A 19,627-nucleotide genomic window follows, 5' to 3' on the forward strand; every position below is an offset into this window, starting at 1 on the left:
TTTTTTTTTTAAAGACAAATTATTTATTCATGAGCGACAGAGAGGTAGAGACACAGGCAGAGGGAGAAGCAGGCTCCCTGCAAGGGGTCCGATGTGGGACTTGATCCTGGATCCCGGGATCATGCCCTGAGCCAAAGGCAGATGCTCAACAGCTGAGCTACCCAGGCATCCCTAATGTACTTTGAACACAGTACCCTCAACATACACAAACCCTAACATATGGATGTGCATGCACACACAAGGTATGATTAAAGCATGTATATGTTCTTAGAATCATGTATGCACTTTCCACGTTGATCACATACTCTGACAACATGATGTTCTAAGTCACAGAAGCACCAAGGAAACTGGACTATGTGGAGATCATATAATTACCAAATGCCCTCTGACCATAGACAACTGCTGACACACACCCTGTACCTGTGTTGCCTAGATAATGGGGGTATTTCACCCTTGGACATCAACAGGGCTGAGGAGGCCCAGGTATTTGGTACAGGGATGAAATGTGTGCTGACCTCCCATCACAACCCAGCAGAACTGGTCTGTATGGTGGCATATGTTAAAAGAGATGAGGACAAAGGGTTGATATTTAGGTGTTTGATAACATTCTCAAGAAATTAAGTTAGTAGGGATGCCTGGGTGGTTCAGCAGTTGAGCGTGCCTTTGGCTCAGGTCATGATTCCAGAGTCCCGAGATCAACTCCCACATCGGGCTTCCTGCATGGAGCCTGCCTCTCTCTCTCTGTATCTCTCATGAATAAATAAAATCTTTAAAAAAAAAAAAGACATTAAATTAGGAAAGTGCAGATAATTAAAACATTCCCATGAGAAAGAAAGTTTTAATGTGATTCCAAGTTGTAAACCGAGGAATTTTTCCTATATAAACAGTATATTCAAAATTGTGACAAATATCTGTGTTAAAAATAGAGATAAATCATTCTTTGCTTTAAAATGTCTCCAGGTGAATTATTTCCATTTTGGCCCTGAGTAGCTTTATTGGACCAATTGACCAATGATAGCAATGAAACTGTACTAATACACACAAAGCAATTGCTCAAAATAACTGAAGTGTAGTGTGTTGAGACGACTTGATAAAATCAGAAAAGGGAAGCTCGATGACATGCTTATCATACTCAGAGTGACTTTCTACTGGAGCATTTGGAAAGGAACACCATGAAAGGGCAGTCCAGATAAAATAGGTCACTTTTTTGGACTGCTAACAAAATCCGTTGGAAATTCGTTCAAACAAATTTTGAGGCTTCTTTCAGGTTAAGTTGTGTGAATAGAGGTAAGACAGACAACAGAAAATTAAAGATTCAAATAAAAATGTATTGTTTTAAATTCAGAGATTTGTGGAACCAGAGAAGATTGTAATAACCATGAAGAGGCCATCTGATTTCCACATCTGGGGGAATCTGCTTAGTATAGACACTGAAAATCATAGGCTAAAGTATACTACCAGGGAATAATAAGTAGATGGGTTTATGAACCTGTGGACTGGCACAGGCTGACTGAAATACAGAGATCTCAAATACTTGGATCCTTTTCCCCATCAGTTTTTAGGTGGGGATGGACAGAGAGGAAAAAAAAGTGTTTTATCTTCTCAGTTTATTGTACTTTGGGAGCTGTCTTCAATAAATCTAGAGGAATAGAGGAAGGACCTGAAAGGCATGAATGAATGAATGAAATCAAAGCTGCAATTTAGCCTGAGTGTATTTTAATTCCTGGATGGAAGAAGTGATGTCCTCTCACTAAGACAATAATAAACTTGTCTGGGTAAAACATCAACTCAGCCTCTTCCTTTTTTTTTTTAAGACAATGTGTAAAATTAAAAAATACAAAAACATCTTTGCAAAGCAGCAGGAAAGCTGATAAAAGACACAAGGAACAGATCCACATGTATCTTTAGATTGGAGTTAGGAAAACTTATATTACTATACAAAATAGAAGAAGTTATAAGAAACATGAGAAGATGGAGAACTTCAATAGTTCAAGGTTTGGGAAACTATATCCTGTTAGTGACATTAGTGGGTGACTTTAATAGAGGTTCCACATGGAAAACATCAGTTTGAGGACACATCAATCATATATTCAAATGAAAGTACAAATCAAGGATTGAAAAGGGCATTGCATATTCCCTCATGACATTTAATAAAATAAAGATTTGCATCTTTGTTTTTGCTATTTGTGAAACACGATTACTTATTAATGTTCAAAAGAGTACCAACGAACAACTCAGCCTTTTGTTGTCCTGGCAGAAGAGAAGCGTTAACTGCTCTTCTAGCTTTCTGTATTTGCATGTTGGAGGAGCTGGGACTCCTAGGGATCCTCAGTTGGGTGAATTGTGGATTTGTAGCTGTTGTGACAAGGATATGGGGCAAGGTCAGGTTGTCTTTGCTTCTACTTTTAGTTTTGCCAAATAGTGTTGTCACTACTAGAGACCGTGCTTTTGTCACTGCAGAAATTAGTGGAAATATATTAGGCATTCTGGAAATAGGATACTCCAACTGTCTTCAATCTTTTTCATGTCCTAGTTCTTGTTGAAAACAACCCTTTGGCCACAACATTCTCTTGTCTTCCTACTAATGATTGTTTCCCACTTATTTATCGCTTTAGCACATTTCTTCTGCATGCCAGATGTGTTGCTAAATTGAATGAGTGCACAGTGATTACATATCTAGAATCTCTCCTGCACAATTTATTTAAAGGATAAATGAAGGTATTTCTACAATGATTACATAGATTTTCTCTGACATGTGACTTCATTTTTTTAAAAGAGAACTATGTATTGAAATTCTTCCACATTCACTTCATTTACATTCTTTCATGTACATTATTTGAAGGCTTTATCATATAGATGGACCACATATGGATTCTCTCCACTTTGGATTAATCTAAGTTGAGTGAAGTAATAAGGATGAATAAATGCTCTCCCATACTGATTACAAACAGCATTTCTTGAGTATTTGAACCCTCAAGAGTGTTTATAGTTTGAAGCTATAGGTGGTGAGTTTTCCACATTTATTACCTTTATATGTGTTTTCTCATGTTGTCTAAGGTTAAAATATTTACTGAAGGCTTTCCCACATATATAACATTTATATGGTTTCTCTCCAGTGTGGATTCTCTTATGCAATCTAAAGTTATAGCTTCTGTTGAAGGCTTTCCCACATACATTGCATTCATATGGTTTCTCACCAGTGTGAGTTCTCTCATGTCGCCTAAGGACAGAAGAGTGATTGAAAGCTTTCCCACATAGGTGGCATTCATAAGGTTTCTCTCCAGTGTGAGTTCTTTCATGTCGTTTAAGGACAGAAGAATCAGTAAAGGCTTTCCAACACAGAGGACATTCATACGGTTTCTCTCCGGTGTGGGTTCTCTCATGTCGCCTAAGTACAGAAGATTCAGTGAAAGCTTTCCCACACAGATGACATTCGTATGGTTTCTCTCCAGTGTGAGTTCTCTCATGTTTTCTAAGGTGAGAACAGTGAGTGAATGCCTTCCCACAGAGATGACACTCATATGGTTTCTCTCCATTATGAGTTCGCTCATGTTGTCTAAGGTAAGAAGTTTTACTGAATGTCTTCCCACATAGATTGCATTCATATGGTTTCTCTCCAAAGTGAGTTCTTTCATGTTTGTTAAGGTCAGAACATTGAGTGTAGGCTTTCCCACATAGATGACATTCATGCATCTTTTTCCTAGTGTGAATCCTCTCGTGGCGCCTAAGGTTATAACTTTTACTGAAGGCTTTCCCACATAGATGACATCCATATGATTTTTCTCCAGTGTGTATTCTCTCATGTTTTCTAAGGTCGGAACAGTGAGTGAAGGCTTTCCCACATAGATGACAACCATGTGGTTTCACTCCAGTGTGAATCATCTCATGTCGTCTAAGGTTAGAACTTTTTCCAAAGGCTTTCCCACATTCATGACATTCAAATGTTTTCTCCCCATTTTGAGTATTATTGGGTTGTCTAAGGGCAGAGCTTTGAATAAAGCCTTTCTCACGTTGATGACATTCATATGATTTACTTACAGTGTGACTCTGCTTATGTATATTAAAAGATGTCAAATAACTGCTGTCTTTTCCACATTCTTTGCTGATAAAGGGATTCTTTCCTATTTTAGGTACCACATATTGAGTCCATGTTAGTATTTCAGTAAAATTTTCTCCCAGATCATTGCATTCAAAAGGATCCTCTTGAGTGTGCGATCTCTGCTTTTTGAAAGGAAATGAGAGACTGTTAAAACTTTGCTCACATTTATTCCTCCCTTCCTTAACCTGCATATGAATTCTATAGTCATCATTCAGTGACAGACTCCTACAAAATTGTTTGCATGTATTTACATAAACATGGGGTATTCGTCTCTGGCAAGCATAGAGATTTTCTTTCTTGTAGTATCCCAAATGTAGAGATACCTGATGAAAGACATTACTATGTTTCAAATGTTAAGTATATAAGTCATAATCATGCAGCTGTCTGTTTATAAGACCTCAGATTATGGTTTTGACTTCACATTAATTTCTTCCTTAAAATTAAGTTAAGCAAAACTTCCTGCTGTGAAAACCCTGGATTCCAGCTTAAACTATGATTGGGCAATTTTGCCCAATTCCTTACTTATTAAATACCCAGATCATTTGGAAGCACAGGTTCACACCCTTAAAGCTTACCATTGCACTGATTAATGCTGTGTCCTTCTTGCAGATATGCTGCATGAATATCATTTCTTGTTTTTTAGGACCATCTTCTTTATCTGAAATGATTGGGGAAATAATTCCCATAGTGACATTGAGGGAATTAAAATGTTGAAGACACTAAATGGTCATTTGAGTGTGTTTCAAATAATAACATGAGAAAGTGTCAAATTAAGGAATATAACATGAGAATAAACATGACATCAAGAGTTGACATTTTTAGGACTGAAATATAAGGAAAATAAGATGGAGATGGCAAGCTGGGGAGGAAAAGAGGGAAAATCTTCATAGAGGAGAACCCCGAAAAGTGCTACTGTGTATATTTTAACTCCAGTAAGTAAGTAAGTACATAACTATTACCTTCCCAAAGACAGAATAGAAATTGTCACCTGTAAAGTGTAATACAGTATCTGAAGAAGTTTTCCCCTATCATACTGTCTTTTTAAAAAGTCACTAAATTTCATTTGATGATTCTTAGGGCCTACTCACTAAGTTCTTCCTGTAGCTCACCTAGACTCTGGCATTGCAGCAAACTTATCCCTTCTTTTGAAAGTTGCACTCCTGGTTCCATGTGGGAAATTGTATCTGATTTGTAGAGCTGTTTGCCTGTTCATAGAAAAGAAATAATTGAATTTTGACTTTTGTGCTCATAACAAGTGCATGATTATCAGTATAGGGCCAACTAATGAGAAAGAATAAGGTAACCTCAGAATTTAATTCCAGAGAAGAATATGTTGAAAACAACATGGATAGTCCTTCACCAACAGAATTTTTTAATTCTTAAATTTTCTCAAAGACATTAAGGAGCTATCATTGTTGATGCCTAACTAAGTTCAAAGACAAATTGCAATCTTCAGTATTTTAATACAATGACACAACTATTCACAGTGTGAATATTATATCTTAAATGAACCCAATAAATACAATTCCATCAGAAAAATCTAGGTTTTATATGGAAAACCGTTTATCTGTTTTTTGTTTTTGTTTTCAAAGATTTTATTTATTTATTCATGAGAGACCCAGAGAGAGGCAGAGACACAGGCAGAGGGAGAAGCAGGCTCTCTGTTGAGAGCCCAATGCAGGACTCCATTCCAGGACCCCAGGACCATGACCTGAGCCTAAGGCAGATGTTCAACCACTGAGCCACCAGGTGCCCTACACCCCCTCTTTTAAAATATTTATTAATTTGAGGGAGAGAGTGCCAGGGAGAGGAGCCAAAGAAGTACGAGAGAAAAACTTAAGCAGACTCTGCATTGAGCATGGAGCCCAATGCAGGGCTCAATCCCACGACCATGAGATCACAAACTGAAACCAAAAGTTGGAAGCTCAACTGATAGCATCCCAGGTGCCCCTGGTTAGTTTTTCTTTTTCTTTTTATTATTTTTTTATTGTTTTATTATCTTTTAAAAGATTTCATTTATTTATTCATGAGAGACAAAGAGAGAGACAGACAGAGGCAGAGGGAGAGGCAGGCTCCACACAGGGAGCCTGACATGGGACTCGATCCTGGGTCCCAGGACCACACTCTGGACCAAAGGTGGTGCTAAACCACTGAGCCACCAGGGCTACCCCTCTTTCTGTTTTATTTTTATTTTTATTTTTTAATTTTTGTTTTAATACTGTGGTTGGTCAGTACCTACACGAAAAAATGTATTTTTTAAAAAGTCAATATATTTACTTACCAATTCAAAAATAATGATTTCCCACCACTGTTTGGGTGTTGTGGAGATTGAGTAGCACGAAAGACATGAAATTGTGTGAGAAGATTACCTTCTAGTGGATGACAAAAGTAAAATGTGAAGAAGATTGTGATAAAGTAGTTTTGAAAGTTAAGAAAGAATCAAGACAGTCTTCAGTGAGAAATGAGGAATCTTTTCTATACAGCTGTTGAATGAATACATAATATAAGAGACTCACCAATTGAGACCAGGTGACTGATATTCTCCAGCATCACATCTCTGAAGAGTTGTCTCTGGGACCTGTCTAGCAGGGTCCACTCTTCTTGAGTAAAGTCTACAGCTACATCTGCAAAGGTCACGGATTCCTAGAAGATTATGGATGTTTTCAGACAGGACCATCTCTGCCAGTAGTCAGGGGAGGATAGTACAGGTAACAGCACTAAGGAAGCATGAGGCATGCATGTACACATAGCTCAAACAGGATGTTGGGTTTGGTCATTATTTACAGTGCACACCTAGGTATCTGGCTTTAAGATATACCCAGACACACATTGTAAACACATAAATTTCATTATAAAGAGATTGGATGAGATGTATAATCTGTGGATTTCCCGATAAACTTGTAATTAAGACTGCCAGAGGATGAGTATAAAAGTTTCTTTTGAAAACTTTAAAACACTTTTCTCCAATTTCAAGTAAATCTATGGGCTCATTACACAACCTTCCACTTTGTAAGTACTAGGATTAGATTGTTCCCCTTTATGACCTCAGCTTTGTTATCCACAAGTGTACTGACCTTTTATGAGTTCTTAAAGATCCAATGATGTAGTAAATACTAACTAGCATTTTTAAAATTTATTTATTTATTTATTCATGAGAGACACAGAGAGAGAGAGGCACAGACACAGGCAGAGGGAGAAGCAGGTTCCATGCACGCAGCCCGACATGGGACTCCATCCTGGGTCTCCAGGATCATGCCCTGGGCCACCCAGGGATCCCCTAGCAAACATTTCTTAAATACAATTTCTAGTTTTATTCAATAAATGTCAGAGAGTACTGAAGCAATGTCCATAGTTCTGCAAAACTTAACAATTTGTACAGGATATGAGATCAACAGCACATCCTTTTACCTTCACATAATTTAAGTGTTTATTTTTTTTTAATTTTTATTTATGATAGTCACAGAGAGAGAGAGAGAGAGGCAGAGACATAGGCAGAGGGAGAAGCAGGCTCCATGCCAGGAGCCCGATGTGGGATTCGATCCCAGGTCTCCAGGATCGCGCCCTGGGCCAAAGGCAGGCGCCAAACCGCTGCACCACCCAGGGTTCCCTTAAGTGTTTATTTTTTAAAAAAGATTTTATTAATGAGAGACCGAAAGAGAGAGAGAGAGAGAGAGAGAGAGAGAGAGGCACAGGCAGAGGGAGAAGCAGGCTCCTTGTAGAGAGCCCGACATGGGACTCGATCCCAGGTCTCCAGGATCACACCCTGGGCTGAAGGCAGTGCTAAAGCACGGAGCCACCCAGGCCACCCAATTTAAGCATTTATTATAAAATATAAGGCTGAATGATTCATGAGCATAATTCAGAGGCTCTGAGACTTTTGTAATGAAGGATAGTATTAGCCTGATCCTTCCTGTGGCCTGCAGCCTTCCACATATCAGTTGTCATGCTTTTATCTGGTCTCTGTTCAAGCTTACTTAAAGCCACTTTATTGTTCTTGTCTCTCCAGCTCATCAAAAATTTCTAAGGGTCCTTAAGGTTTTTTTTTTTTTTTTTTAAAGATTTATTTATTTATTCATGAGAGAAAGAAAGAGACCGAGACATAGGCAGAGGGGAAAGCAGGTTCCGTGCAGGGATCCTGATGTGGGACTCCATCCCGGGTCTCCAGGATCACACCCTAGGCCGAAGACGGCGCTAAACTGCTGAGCCACCAGGGCTGCCCGGGTCCCTAAGTTTTATTTTACCTCCTATACTCCTCCTGAATTACAGTCAAAATTAAGGAAACTATACCTCCCTATACATCGTTTCCAGCTACCAAATTTGAACAAAGGGAAATTACAATGAGGGGGTAAAATATGGATTTGGGACGAAGAAGTAATGAATTAGTTTTCTTTTATAAGTTTCAAAAAGTACAAATACATTCTATCAAAACTTTTAAGAGGTTTAAATTTGGAAGAAAAAAAAAAGACTCATTGGCTTCTCTGGCATGACCATTATTCATTTTTCCCTTAGTATTAATTAGCACTCCCTTCCCTGCCCAGCACATATAATACTGGATTGACTGAGCTCACATGTAAGAACATCTGCTTTCCTACAGGGCTGTGAAGTTTTGCTCCTTATTCATATTTATCACCTGCATTGACCTGAATCCTAAGTCCTTACAGTCAATAAAATGGTTAATGAGTGAATTTTTGGTACCAACTAGGGCATGTGATGGATATGAAAACAAACAAACAAGAAACCTTCTCTCTTGAAAATACAGGGCATTAACTGAGGCTGAGATGTATTAACATAACATTGGGAAAGAGATGATGAGTCGACCAAGCATGAGCATTCCAGTTCTTGGAAAGTTGAGTGTACTTAGAACATGAATGATTATATGTCCACCAGATGGTGACAGACATGCTATTTCAGTAGAAAGAATAACTCCCTACTCACTTGTGATTCCATTCTTAGTTGCTCCGTTGCCATGTCTCTTCGGAGTTGTCACTTGTACACAGTGTCAGCAACGGGTGGCAAAGCTGAGGAAGGGGAAAGGAGCCATGAAACTCTCGCTGCCCACTTGTTACGAGGTCCAGTCCTTCACCCGGAACTAATCCCCAGCAGGACCGATAGGAACATGCCCTGTGCTCCAAAGAAGTGGGGAGGGAGACAGCTCTCCAAAGTTGAGGCTCTGACTATGGTTGCTTGGAGAGATGGTAGAAGGACCCTCAATTTAGGAAGAATATGAAAAGCCAATTCACTCCCGATTCCTAAACAGGATTTCTGGCACCTGCCACACGTGGAAACATTGTGAAAGTTCTCAGAATTGGGTATCTGTTCATGTACTATTTCCCCAACTTCTCAGCCCTCTGGATACAATATCATCATCGTCTTCTCCAAGAAGGGTCTCCAGCAGTATCACTCCAACGCTGACCTTTAGATTTGTTCTGAATGGGTTTTGTTATGAAACAAGATTAGTAAGAATGCACTTTATGGGGGTGTCTGGGTGGCTGAGTTGGTTGTCTTTGTCAGGTGCCCTGCTCAGTGGGGAGTCTGCTTCTCCCTCTGCCCTTCCCCTGCTCATGCTCTAATGAATAAATAAAAAAATCTCTAAGAAAAGAATGCATTTTATGGTAAAGTTAATTTAGTGATTTCATTTTGAGGGTTCAAGGACATCCATCTTACAAATTTACCCCTTAAAATTCCCTGCATCAGAGAATCACAGGAATATGTGGGTTAGAGCCTACTGTCATGTCCATCAATCTTTACAGAGTAGTACTTCCAGAAATTACAGAATGAAAGGATTTTAGGACATTTATTTACTCCAGCTAAAGTTTTTAGCAAATTGTATTAGCTGCAACTTCCCTGAATTTCATTGTTTGATTTTGTGTTTGTATCTTTGAAAGCATAAATTGTAAATCCTCCCTTAAAACATCCATAGTAAGTGTATTTCTAATGAGTCATAAACAGAAGTAGGTTTAACTCACCCATTTGTATCTCATGTCAAGAACAGATAACAAGATTTTATTTTATGTGACTGTGCTTGGGAGATATACATACATTTGTTCATTTTGCCTCAAAAGAATTCTAATTAAGATTTTGTTATTTAGTAAGTGCCATCATCATAGGTTCAAAGCAACTTTAGTAACATGACAAAGCTTCATGCATACCAGCATACAGTGGCACATAAGCATACATTAGAAAAGTGTTACAGGTAAAGTTTGAATTTTCCTTTGCCTGCCTCCTAATCTCAAATTTTAAAGGTTACACATCATACCTGGATTTTACCTGGAAGAGTATCCCTAACATTACAGAGGCCCCACTCTGTTTTTACAACCTACTGTCCTTGCTTTTTCACAAAATTAACTCCTGTGTCCATGTTTTCTATTGCACGGAAACACAGCATTGCCCCAATTCTCAAATGTCAGTCTCCAGCCCTCCTCATTTTAACGGACCAGTTTAATTTACTCATTTCAATAGATGTTTACTAATGTTATTTGTCTCTTTACTATGTCTGCTGACCAAGGCTTAAACAGAAAGTGACTCCAAATACCTGCCTATTCCATGACTGTATGTGGCAACACAGGATGAAAATATTGCCTCTCCCTCTTTTTTTTTTTTTTTTAAGATTTTATTTATTTACTCATGAGAGACAAGAGAGAGAGGCAGAGACACAGGCAGAGGGAGAAGCAGGCTCCATGCAGGGAGCCTGATGTGGGACTCTATCCCCGGGTCACCCACACCGACACCCTGGGCTGAAGGCAGCGCTAAACTGCTGAGCCACCCAGGCTGCCCTTGCCTCTCTTTTATATGTAAAGTCACAACTCATAGTGACCTCCAAGTATATCTGGTAACATCATTCTTATTTGGTGACTAATCTCCCATCTTCTTAAACATTTCAAACCTTCTCAATGCCTTTAAACTCGCACATTGATTTATTTCTCCCTTCACTTTCTAAAAATGAGATTTTTTTCTACTAAATGAATTATATAGCTTGACAGGTTATTTCCAGAGTGAATGATCACTAAGCATTGATCTTACTATAAATAGGACATTTTTCCATTTTATTCTTTTTGTAGTAAAATACATTATAACATTTACCATTCTGATCTTTTAAGATTTTATTAAAAAAAATTTTTTTAAAAAACACTTTATGTGTTTGAGAGAGAGCAAGCCCAAGCCAGGGGGAGGGACAGAGGGAGAACAGACTCTCTGCTGGCAGGGAGCCCAACATGGGGCTGGATCCCAGGACCCGGGGATCATGACCCGAGGCAAAGGTAGCTGCCTAACCAAATGAGCCACTTAGGCACCCTCTGATTTTATTTTTTAAGTGATCTTTACACCCAACATGGGGCTTGAACTTAACAACCCTAAGATCAAGAGTTGCATGCTCAACTGACTGAGCCCACCAGGCGCCCCAATCCTCATCACTTTTAAGTGTACAGTGCAATGATGTTGATACATTCATAATGTGCAATTGTCACCACCATCTCCAGAACTCTTTCCATCTTTTAAATCTGAAACTTGTGCCTAAACAACTCCCACTCCTCTTCACCATTCTCACCCTCTGATAACCATGGATTTTTTTTTTTTTTTTAAATCATGGACTTTTTTTTTAAACATTTATTTATTTATTTATGCACAGAGGCACACACAGAGAGAGAGAGAGGCAGAGACACAGGCAGAGGGAGAAGCAGGCTCCATGCAGGGAGCCCAACGTGGAACTCGATCCTGGGTCTCCAGATCACGCCCCAGGTGGCAGGCGGCGCTAAACCGCTGCGCCACTGGGGCTGCCCAACCATGGAATTTTTACTTTCTCTAAATAGTGTTCTGTTTTAAACTGATGGTAAAAGAATATAAATTTTAAAATCTTAGGACATTTCTTTACAGAATATATTATTTTTGAAGAAGAATCATGCAATATATTTTCATTTTAGGTAGGATGCATTAAGAAATGCTTTGTCATTTTCTTTAATAACATTTTAATCTTCTGACAGTAAAAGATCGTTAGTATGTTTATTTTAGTTGATGAACTTTTTGATTTTCACGTACCTTTGACATGTTGTCTTTTTAACCTACTTACTACAACCTTTGAGTCATTTGAGAACAAGTGATGATCTCCTTTTGTCATTAATAAATAAAAATTTCAAGTCAACTCAGAGAAAAGACTGTACCAGACAGTGAAATCCATGGATGAATAAATGAGAGAGATCATCTGCCCTTGTGGAATTAAGTCTAGTTTAGAAGAGATTATTTAAAGAAATAATGACAAAGATATTCAAATACTAAAGCATTTCATTTGTGTTTCATTTGGGGAAATACTATTAAAATGTATGTATAATTTATCTGATGCCTTAAAAATTTAAAGGGGAAAGCCTCAGAAAGTTTAGTAAAGACAGGAAGCAAGTAAAACACTGTGAACACAAGCAGAACCTGCTGTGCCCCAGTAAGTGAAAACACACTGGAAGGTAATGGAGTAATGGGATGAACTTGACATGGTGGCAAACAAGCAGATTTCAGGAACCAAGGTCATTGTAATTAGATTGGTTTTTAACTTTTTTTTTTTAAAGATTTTATTTATTTAGGGGATCCCTGGGTGGCTCAGTGGTTTGGTGCCTGCCTTTGGCCCAGGGCGTGATCCTGGAGTCCCGGGATCAAGTCCCACGTCGGGCTCCCTGCATGGAGCCTGCTCCTCCCTCTGCCTGTGTCTCTGCCTCTCTCTCCTCTCTGTGTATTCCCATGAATAAATAAAATCTTAAAAAATAATTTTTAAAGGTAATGGGAATCTACTGGAGAACTGAAAGCAAGAAACAGGAATAGATTTGTGTTAGTAAATGAGTCTTTTGCTGAGGAATGCAGTAAAACAAGAAGGGTTTGATTAATTTTAAAAAGAAGATATTTGCCTGGCATAGGGTGTTGACAGTGAAACTGGTGAGGCAGATGGAAGTGTGTGAGAGCAAAAGAAAAGCATAAACATAATAACAAATTTAAAAATTTATCAGTTATTTTTATTTTTAAAAATATTATTTATTTATTCATGAGAGTCCCAGAGAGAGAAGCAGAGACATAGGCACAGGGAGATGCAGGCTCCATTACAGGGAGCCTGACACAGGACTCCGGGATCACAACCCGAGCCAAAGGCAGAGATGCTCAACCACTGAGCCACCTAGGCGTCACTTCAGTAAAAATATTTAAATACCCCAATAATTAGATCACATCAGCAGACCCTTAGAAAAACATCTGACCTTTCAAAATAATTAAAAATATTTATAATTCATGTTAAATACTGGGGAATATTTCCTGTTAATCAAGAGAAACTTAGTAAGCATACTCAGTGGCAGACAAAGAAGCAGTCCCACTAAAGTTAAGGCTGTGGACAGGGGGCTGGTTAGGGCTGCTGCTATGGCCCAGGATGCCTGCGTGTCAGAAATAGTCAATAAAAAATTGGAACGGTAGCTATTCTCAGAAGACAGGATTTCAAATTCTAACAAACAGGAGAATCCTTTTTAATGGTCATACCTAATAAACATTTTTTAAGAAGTGGACAAATCTATGCTTAATATACTGAAATCAATACTTTCTTTAGTTACAGTAGTTTAAAAATCAGACACATTAAAAAAAGTCTCTACTTACAATAGCAAAATATTATGGCTTCCATCTGAAATCATATGGTAGACCTGTGTAAAAATATTTTTAAAACTTTTGAGGACAAAAAATGACAAGAATGAAGCCTACCCAACCAATCCTTAAACTAGAGGACACTATGACATAAAAACCTTGGGGACTATAGAAATTTGGTGCAATCCAGATTTAAAAGTAACACATGGTATTTCACATAAAAACTGAGAATTATCTTAAAAGCCATTTTTGTGTCAAATTTGATTTTGGGTCAGGATATAGCCAAAACAATTTGGAGCAGAAAAAAAAAATAAGCTTGGTGAAATTATATATGAAGATACATTATCTCAAACTTACCACAATTAAAATTAAGTAGTTACACAATATTTAATGATACAATATTAGAACTAAATGGAATGCCATCACTTTTTATTTTTTATTTTTACTTTTTTTTAAAAGATTTTATTTATTCATTCATGAGAGATAGAGCGGCAGAGACACAGGCAGAGAAGCAGGCTCCATGCAGGGAGCCTGACATGGGACTCAATCCCGGGACTCCAGGATCACGCCCTGGGCCAAAGGCAGACGCTCAACCACTGAGCCACCCAGGCGTCCCTGCCATCACTTTTTAATGTGAAACAGGGGATGCCTTCCACAGGAAAAATAAGGAAAGGGCATAAAGAAAGGATTTTGGTTTCACTGCATTAAGATTATAAGAACAATGTATATGCCTGTGTATACATGATTAAGCTACAAAAATAAAAACAGTATGTAAATGTACATCAAAAATTAGAAAAACATTTAATACATGTTTATAAAAATAAAATATATTCAGTCTCTTACGTATTTAGTAAAATGGTAATAAAGACTTGTCATTTCATCTAAATCTATACGTATGTATGTATGTATATTATGGATTCCTGGCTTCTGCAGGGGGAACCTCATGAGTTGGTCATGGATAAAGATTTCTTTGCAATTTGGGGGGACAATGAGGCTGGCATATATCATAACATGAAAGGTGACATCTCGTGGCCCAGCAAACTCCAACTTACCCTCAGATATCTGCAGGAGAGTCGATTCTTTACAGATCCATGAACACTAATGTCTGGTTGGGAGCGTTGTGCTGTGAACAATTTTAAAATCCTCTTTATGTTAAACATTTAGGTTGATTTTAAATAGCAATTAGTGAATAAAATACTCATTGTGTGTTAAGGTACCACCTCAATTTGTCATAGTTCTGTTTGTAATCTCTCCCTTCTACTGCAAATTATGACTATTTCTGGTTCAGATGCACACATTTACTTTGTGAAGCCATTTCCCTTTACTGGTATTCTTCTCCAGGATTTTTTTTTTTTTTTCTCTCCAGGATTTTTTTAGGTATTTCTGAGATTCACTTATTACTAATGTGTCATTTCTTTAATCCTGGTATGTGAAGAGCTAACAGTACATCCAGATTTGGCCCTTAGACGGTACCTACTGGCAAACCTTATTGATACCATGGTGTCCAGTCCTGGTCCCTAATCTGTCTGGGCATGAAGCACTTCCCGTGAAGGTCCCCTAAATGCAGCCACTTCACAAGTTCCGTGTCGTGGTTCAGAGATGGAACTGGTTTGGAGGCGGGAGAGTAGGAGAGAAGCCAGGGTGAGTGAGGAAATGTGTCAGGCAAGACAGCTGAGACCCTGAGAGTAGTAGAGGAGCATCATCAACAGATAAACGAACTTTTGCAGAGAAAGAGACCTTCCTGTGTCATCACCTTCCTTCCACTCTGTGCAACTCTCAGCACCATCAGTCCTGAGATGCCACCGCCTGGTTTGGAGAAATGTGCCATCGCTAGGCTACAGGCACGCACATGGGGAGGAGATGAGCGTGTGGCATCTGTATCCTCCGCTGGCTACTCAACCACCAGGGAACGGGGATAATATACCTGCAGACAGAGGGGAACCCCGGGAAGCTGCGTGTCCCCTGGCATTCAGGATGAGGGAGTGTATGTGACCCCCACCTTGCAGTCTCCCAGTGTATGCTGAACGGAGGATTGCTGGAGGGAGGATGCCCTCCTCTCTGGTCTCCCACTAATACGCCGCCCTCGCAGAAACAAGTCTTATTCCTTGGCGGACTGACGCATTTGTTCTGCACTTATTTCAACAATTCTGGGTTTTCCCCTTTCCAGCTGCCTTGTGCTGTGTGTTTGGCAGAGATGTCACGAGGCAGAGATGTGAAAGGAGAGGCTCCTGGAGTCCACCATCCTGCTTTGCACGGGAGGTGGTTTCAATCCTGGTGAGGCCCGCCCTTCTCACCCCTGCTCCTGAAGACTCCAGCCCACAGTGCATCCTCTTGAGCAACTGGCGCGCCTCTATCTCATGGTTTTACTCACACTGATCAAAAGCTTTTGTCTTTTTTTTTTTTTTCCCCAAAAACATCACATCAGTACATCAAAAAATTTCCTGTTGAGATTATTGGCAGGGGAAAACAGACCCTATTATTGGCAGGGGAAAACAGACAAAATCAGGAACGGAAGTACCTTTCAGCAACGTATTTATTAGGATCAGATGAGACACGTTAGGACAAAGTTCCACAACAACCCGGGGCGGGACAGAAGAAATCTGAAGAAATCATAAACTTAGCCGGAAACTTCAGCTTTCAGATCCTATTAGTAAAAGATCACATAAAAGGGGGCGGTTGGGCGGCTCAGGTCAGGCCAGGGTCCTGGGGTCGAGCCCCGGCTCAGGCCACAATCCCCGGGGGTCCCGGGGTCCCTGCTCAGCGGGGTCCGCTTCGCCCTCTGCTCCTCCTCCCGATCGTGCGCGCGCTCGCTCCCTCTCTCAAATGTTTTTTTAAAAAATCACATAAAAGTAGGAGAGGGTTTAAACTTGGTTTTGAGTGGAAGACAAGAGCATGTCCAACAACCGCACACAGGGGTATGGCCGGCTGTTACTTATCCATCCCCAGGGAAACGCACGGGGACGGCGGTGACCCCGCCGTCGCAGCGCCCGGCCCGGCCCCCAGGCCGCCCGCCCCTCGCCGGGCCGCGTGACCGCCGCCGCCCGCCCCCCCACACCCCGCCCCACAGCGCGGGGGCAGGAACCGGCCGCTCTCCTCCCCCAGTCCGGGGACCACGGCGACACCGGGTCCGGAGCGGACCGGGGGCTAGGGAGGGCCTGCGGGCGACTCCGGGACCCGCGCCCCGAGCCTCTCCCCGCGGGCGTGACGGCCGGGCGCGGGGCCTGTGACCCCCGCAGGAACCCTGGGGCCTCGGGCGAAGAACGGAGCCGGGAAGGGGCACAGGAGCCCGGGTTTAAACCTCAAAGACCAGAATTCACTTACCAGAGCGCGACCTTCGCTTCCGGAAGTCTCCTTCCGGGTTAGTAGGAAGTTACGTAAGAGGGCGGGGCCTTTGTCCGAGAGTGGCGAGGCCAACGTGGGGCGGGGCCTGGGGAGGGTGAGCTAGGACGGGGCGGCAGCGGAGGGGCGGGGCCGAGACGTCCACGGGATGTGGGGCCTGGGCGTCAGCGGAGGGGCGGGGCCGGGGCCGGGACGCCAGCGGAGGGGCGGGGCCGAGGCTGGAGGCCAGCGGAGGGGCGGGGCCAGGGTTGGAACGCCAGCGAAGGGGCGGAGCCGAGGCCCGGACGCCAGCGAAGGGGCGGGGCCGAGGCCGGGAGGGCAGCGGGGGCGGGGCCTGGACTAGGAGGCCAGCGGGGGCGGGGCCGGGGCCGGGAGGCCAGCGGGGGCGGGGCCCTCGGGAAGGGCGTCCCGAAGCCTGGTTGGGTCGTGACGTCTCCAATTACTGCAGCTTTGCGTGTTCCCACGTCGGTGCGGGCCCAACTGTGTATGGTTTAGGAGAAAGGAATAATGCCGCGTGCTGAAGCCTAGTTAGGGATGTTCATTCAGGGTATGGGGCCCTTCCACGGCTGCCGTAGGGACGGCGATGGGATTTGGCAGTGGACCGGGGAGAGCTGACTGTGCTGGGAGTAGGGGTGGCAGCTGGGCGCCCCGGGAAGAGCAGCCGCCCAGGAGGAACTATGAGGAATGCCCAGAGCGGATGGAGCTGAAGGATTGGTTCTTTTAACTTGGCTTTATAGTAACTGATGTTTTTGATAGAGGGCTCGAGTAGATTTTCTGGCTATAAATAGGAGAGACCGAGTCATTCAGCTCGCAAGAGAAGGGGCATTTCCTCTTTCTGGAGTAACAGCGCTTCCAGGAGGCCTCCAAGGACAGACGCCGGGGAAGCCCAGGGGCCCGTGGGGTCAGAACCCAAGGGGATGGGCAGCCCTTCAAGTCACAAGAAGCCTCATGAGGCTGTTCAGAGTGTGGGTCCCCGCACCCTGACCTCCCCGCAGCCTGGGGCCTGCTTCCCGGGTGTGGACTGTGCATGGGTGGGTGAGGACCTGGACCTGGGCACCATCTGGCCAGGCTGCGTGACAGGAGGAAATTGTTGGGGAGGGCGGTTCAGGGCATCTGCCTTTTTCCAAGGCTTAACCTACATAGTCCAGCCTCTCCCTCCTTAGGGCAACCGGGAAGACGCGAATCGCCTTGCAAGCCCAGGGCCCGTGCCCTGGACGGGTGGAATGCGGCCCCTGAGAGCCTCCAGTCTGGGGAGAGCCTGGCCCCTGTGGTGTGGCCTGTCTGAAGGGCGAGTGACGATTGCCAGTTGAAAGTTGCCACCGCAGAATGATTTTCAGTGGACTTCCAGCTGGATGTTGTACACATAGACGAGGACTATTAATGTGGAAGTGTTTCAGGACTGTCCCCCCAAATCTGCCCAAGTCATATTACTGTGTTAGAAAAACTTATGTATTTCCCCCTAGAATGTTATGCTAAAGCTATGCGGACTGCCTTTTCTTTCTTTCTTTCTTTTTTTTTTCCAAAGATTTTATTTATTTATTCATGGAGACACAGAGAGAGAGGCAGAGACATAGGCAGAGGGAGGAAGAGGCTCCCCTTGAGCAGCCTGATGTGGGACTCGATCCTGGGATCTCAGGATCACGACCTGAGCCAAAGGCAGGTACTCAAGCACTGAGCCCCCTGGGAGTCCCTGGGCTGCCTTTTCTGCACAGGACTGTGTGGCTGCTAAGGTGTTCTTCACTAGGACAACTGGGAGACTTGATTCCCTGTAAGCCTGGGACCCTACAAGAAGCCACTCAGTGGAAGTGAGGATTGAGGGACACCTGGGTGGCTCAGCGGTTGAGTGTCTGCCTTTGGCTCAGGGGGTGATCCTGGGATCCCCGGATGGAGTCCTGTGTTGGGCTCCCCACAGGGAGCCTACTTCTGCCTCTGCCTGTGTCTCTGCCTCTCTCTGTGTCTCTCATGAATAAATAAATAAAAGTCATTAAAAAAATGAAATGAGGATTGACACCTAAGAAGTACTTTGGGATGTGAAGGCTCCTTTTGCCCTGGAGGGTGTTGGGGTGGCCGCAGAGCCAGGCATGTGCCAGTGACCTGGAGGTGGAAGACGTAGGAGACTCTATATCCATGAGCAGAGCCAGCCACGTGGCACAAGGAGCAGGAGGTTATCCTCCTCATTTCATCAGTGTTCGGGACCATGGAGCATATTTGCTCTAAGGGAAGAGCTGGAGGATTCCAGTCAGCCCTGCTGGAGGTGGTGTGGCTTGTTCTGGGGAAACCTCCAAATACACACATCTGGCATCCAGTCCTACAGGGGTCTGTCTGTGGCCAGCTTCAAGCCGCCACCTTTGATAGCATTTCAGGGAGAACCCACTTGCTCCTGGTGGGACCCAGTATACATGCACAGCCAGAGGCTGGCTGAAAGGTGTCTCACTGGGCACGGACAGGCAGCCCAGGCCTGAGGAATGTGTGGAACAGAAGAATTGAGTAGGAGGGTTGGAGATTCTGGGCCCTGGAGCAGGCTATGGGTGGACTCCTCTGACCTCAACACAGACCCCAGGGAGTACGGGTTGTTTGAAAAGCCCTGGAACT

General features: G+C 42.7%; 1 protein-coding gene across 10 annotated transcripts; it reads right to left on the reverse strand.

The window, feature by feature from the left end:
• Positions 1–1,330: 1,330 nt before the first annotated feature.
• ZNF596 (zinc finger protein 596) lies at positions 1,331–17,137 on the reverse strand. 10 transcript variants are annotated; one of them, XM_041768066.1, is made up of 9 exons: positions 17,018–17,137; positions 16,215–16,340; positions 14,749–14,819; positions 13,712–13,755; positions 9,035–9,117; positions 6,616–6,742; positions 5,209–5,304; positions 4,675–4,757; positions 1,331–4,221 (listed from the first exon to the last, which is right to left on the reverse strand). In XM_041768066.1, exons 5-9 carry the CDS (start codon positions 9,065–9,067, stop codon positions 2,974–2,976), a joined length of 1,587 nt encoding a protein of 528 aa, XP_041624000.1. In that variant the 5' UTR covers positions 9,068–9,117; positions 13,712–13,755; positions 14,749–14,819; positions 16,215–16,340; positions 17,018–17,137; the 3' UTR covers positions 1,331–2,973. The 10 variants fall into 10 exon arrangements, with proteins under 10 accessions (XP_041624000.1, XP_041623998.1, XP_041624005.1 ...); XM_041768064.1 differs by lacking the exon at positions 16,215–16,340 and having other exon boundaries at positions 17,018–17,040; XM_041768071.1 differs by lacking the exon at positions 17,018–17,137 and having other exon boundaries at positions 1,331–4,218; positions 16,215–16,336.
• Between the last annotated feature and the right edge of the window lie 2,490 nt (positions 17,138–19,627).

The sequence above is a fragment of the Vulpes lagopus genome, chromosome 8 (genome assembly GCF_018345385.1).
Source record: "Vulpes lagopus strain Blue_001 chromosome 8, ASM1834538v1, whole genome shotgun sequence".
NCBI lineage: Eukaryota > Metazoa > Chordata > Mammalia > Carnivora > Canidae > Vulpes > Vulpes lagopus.

Excerpts from the sequence above, each read along its gene's own strand:
- ZNF596 (XM_041768066.1), bottom strand. The coding sequence starts at position 9,067 with ATGGCAACGGAGCAACTAAGAATGGAATCACAA. Across the intron at positions 4,758-5,208 it reads GCTGCAATGCCAGAGTCTAG|ATAAAGAAGATGGTCCTAAA; the intron begins GTGAGCTACAGG and ends CAATCATTTCAG. Across the intron at positions 4,222-4,674 it reads CAGCATTAATCAGTGCAATG|CAGAGATCGCACACTCAAGA; the intron begins GTAAGCTTTAAG and ends CCTTTCAAAAAG.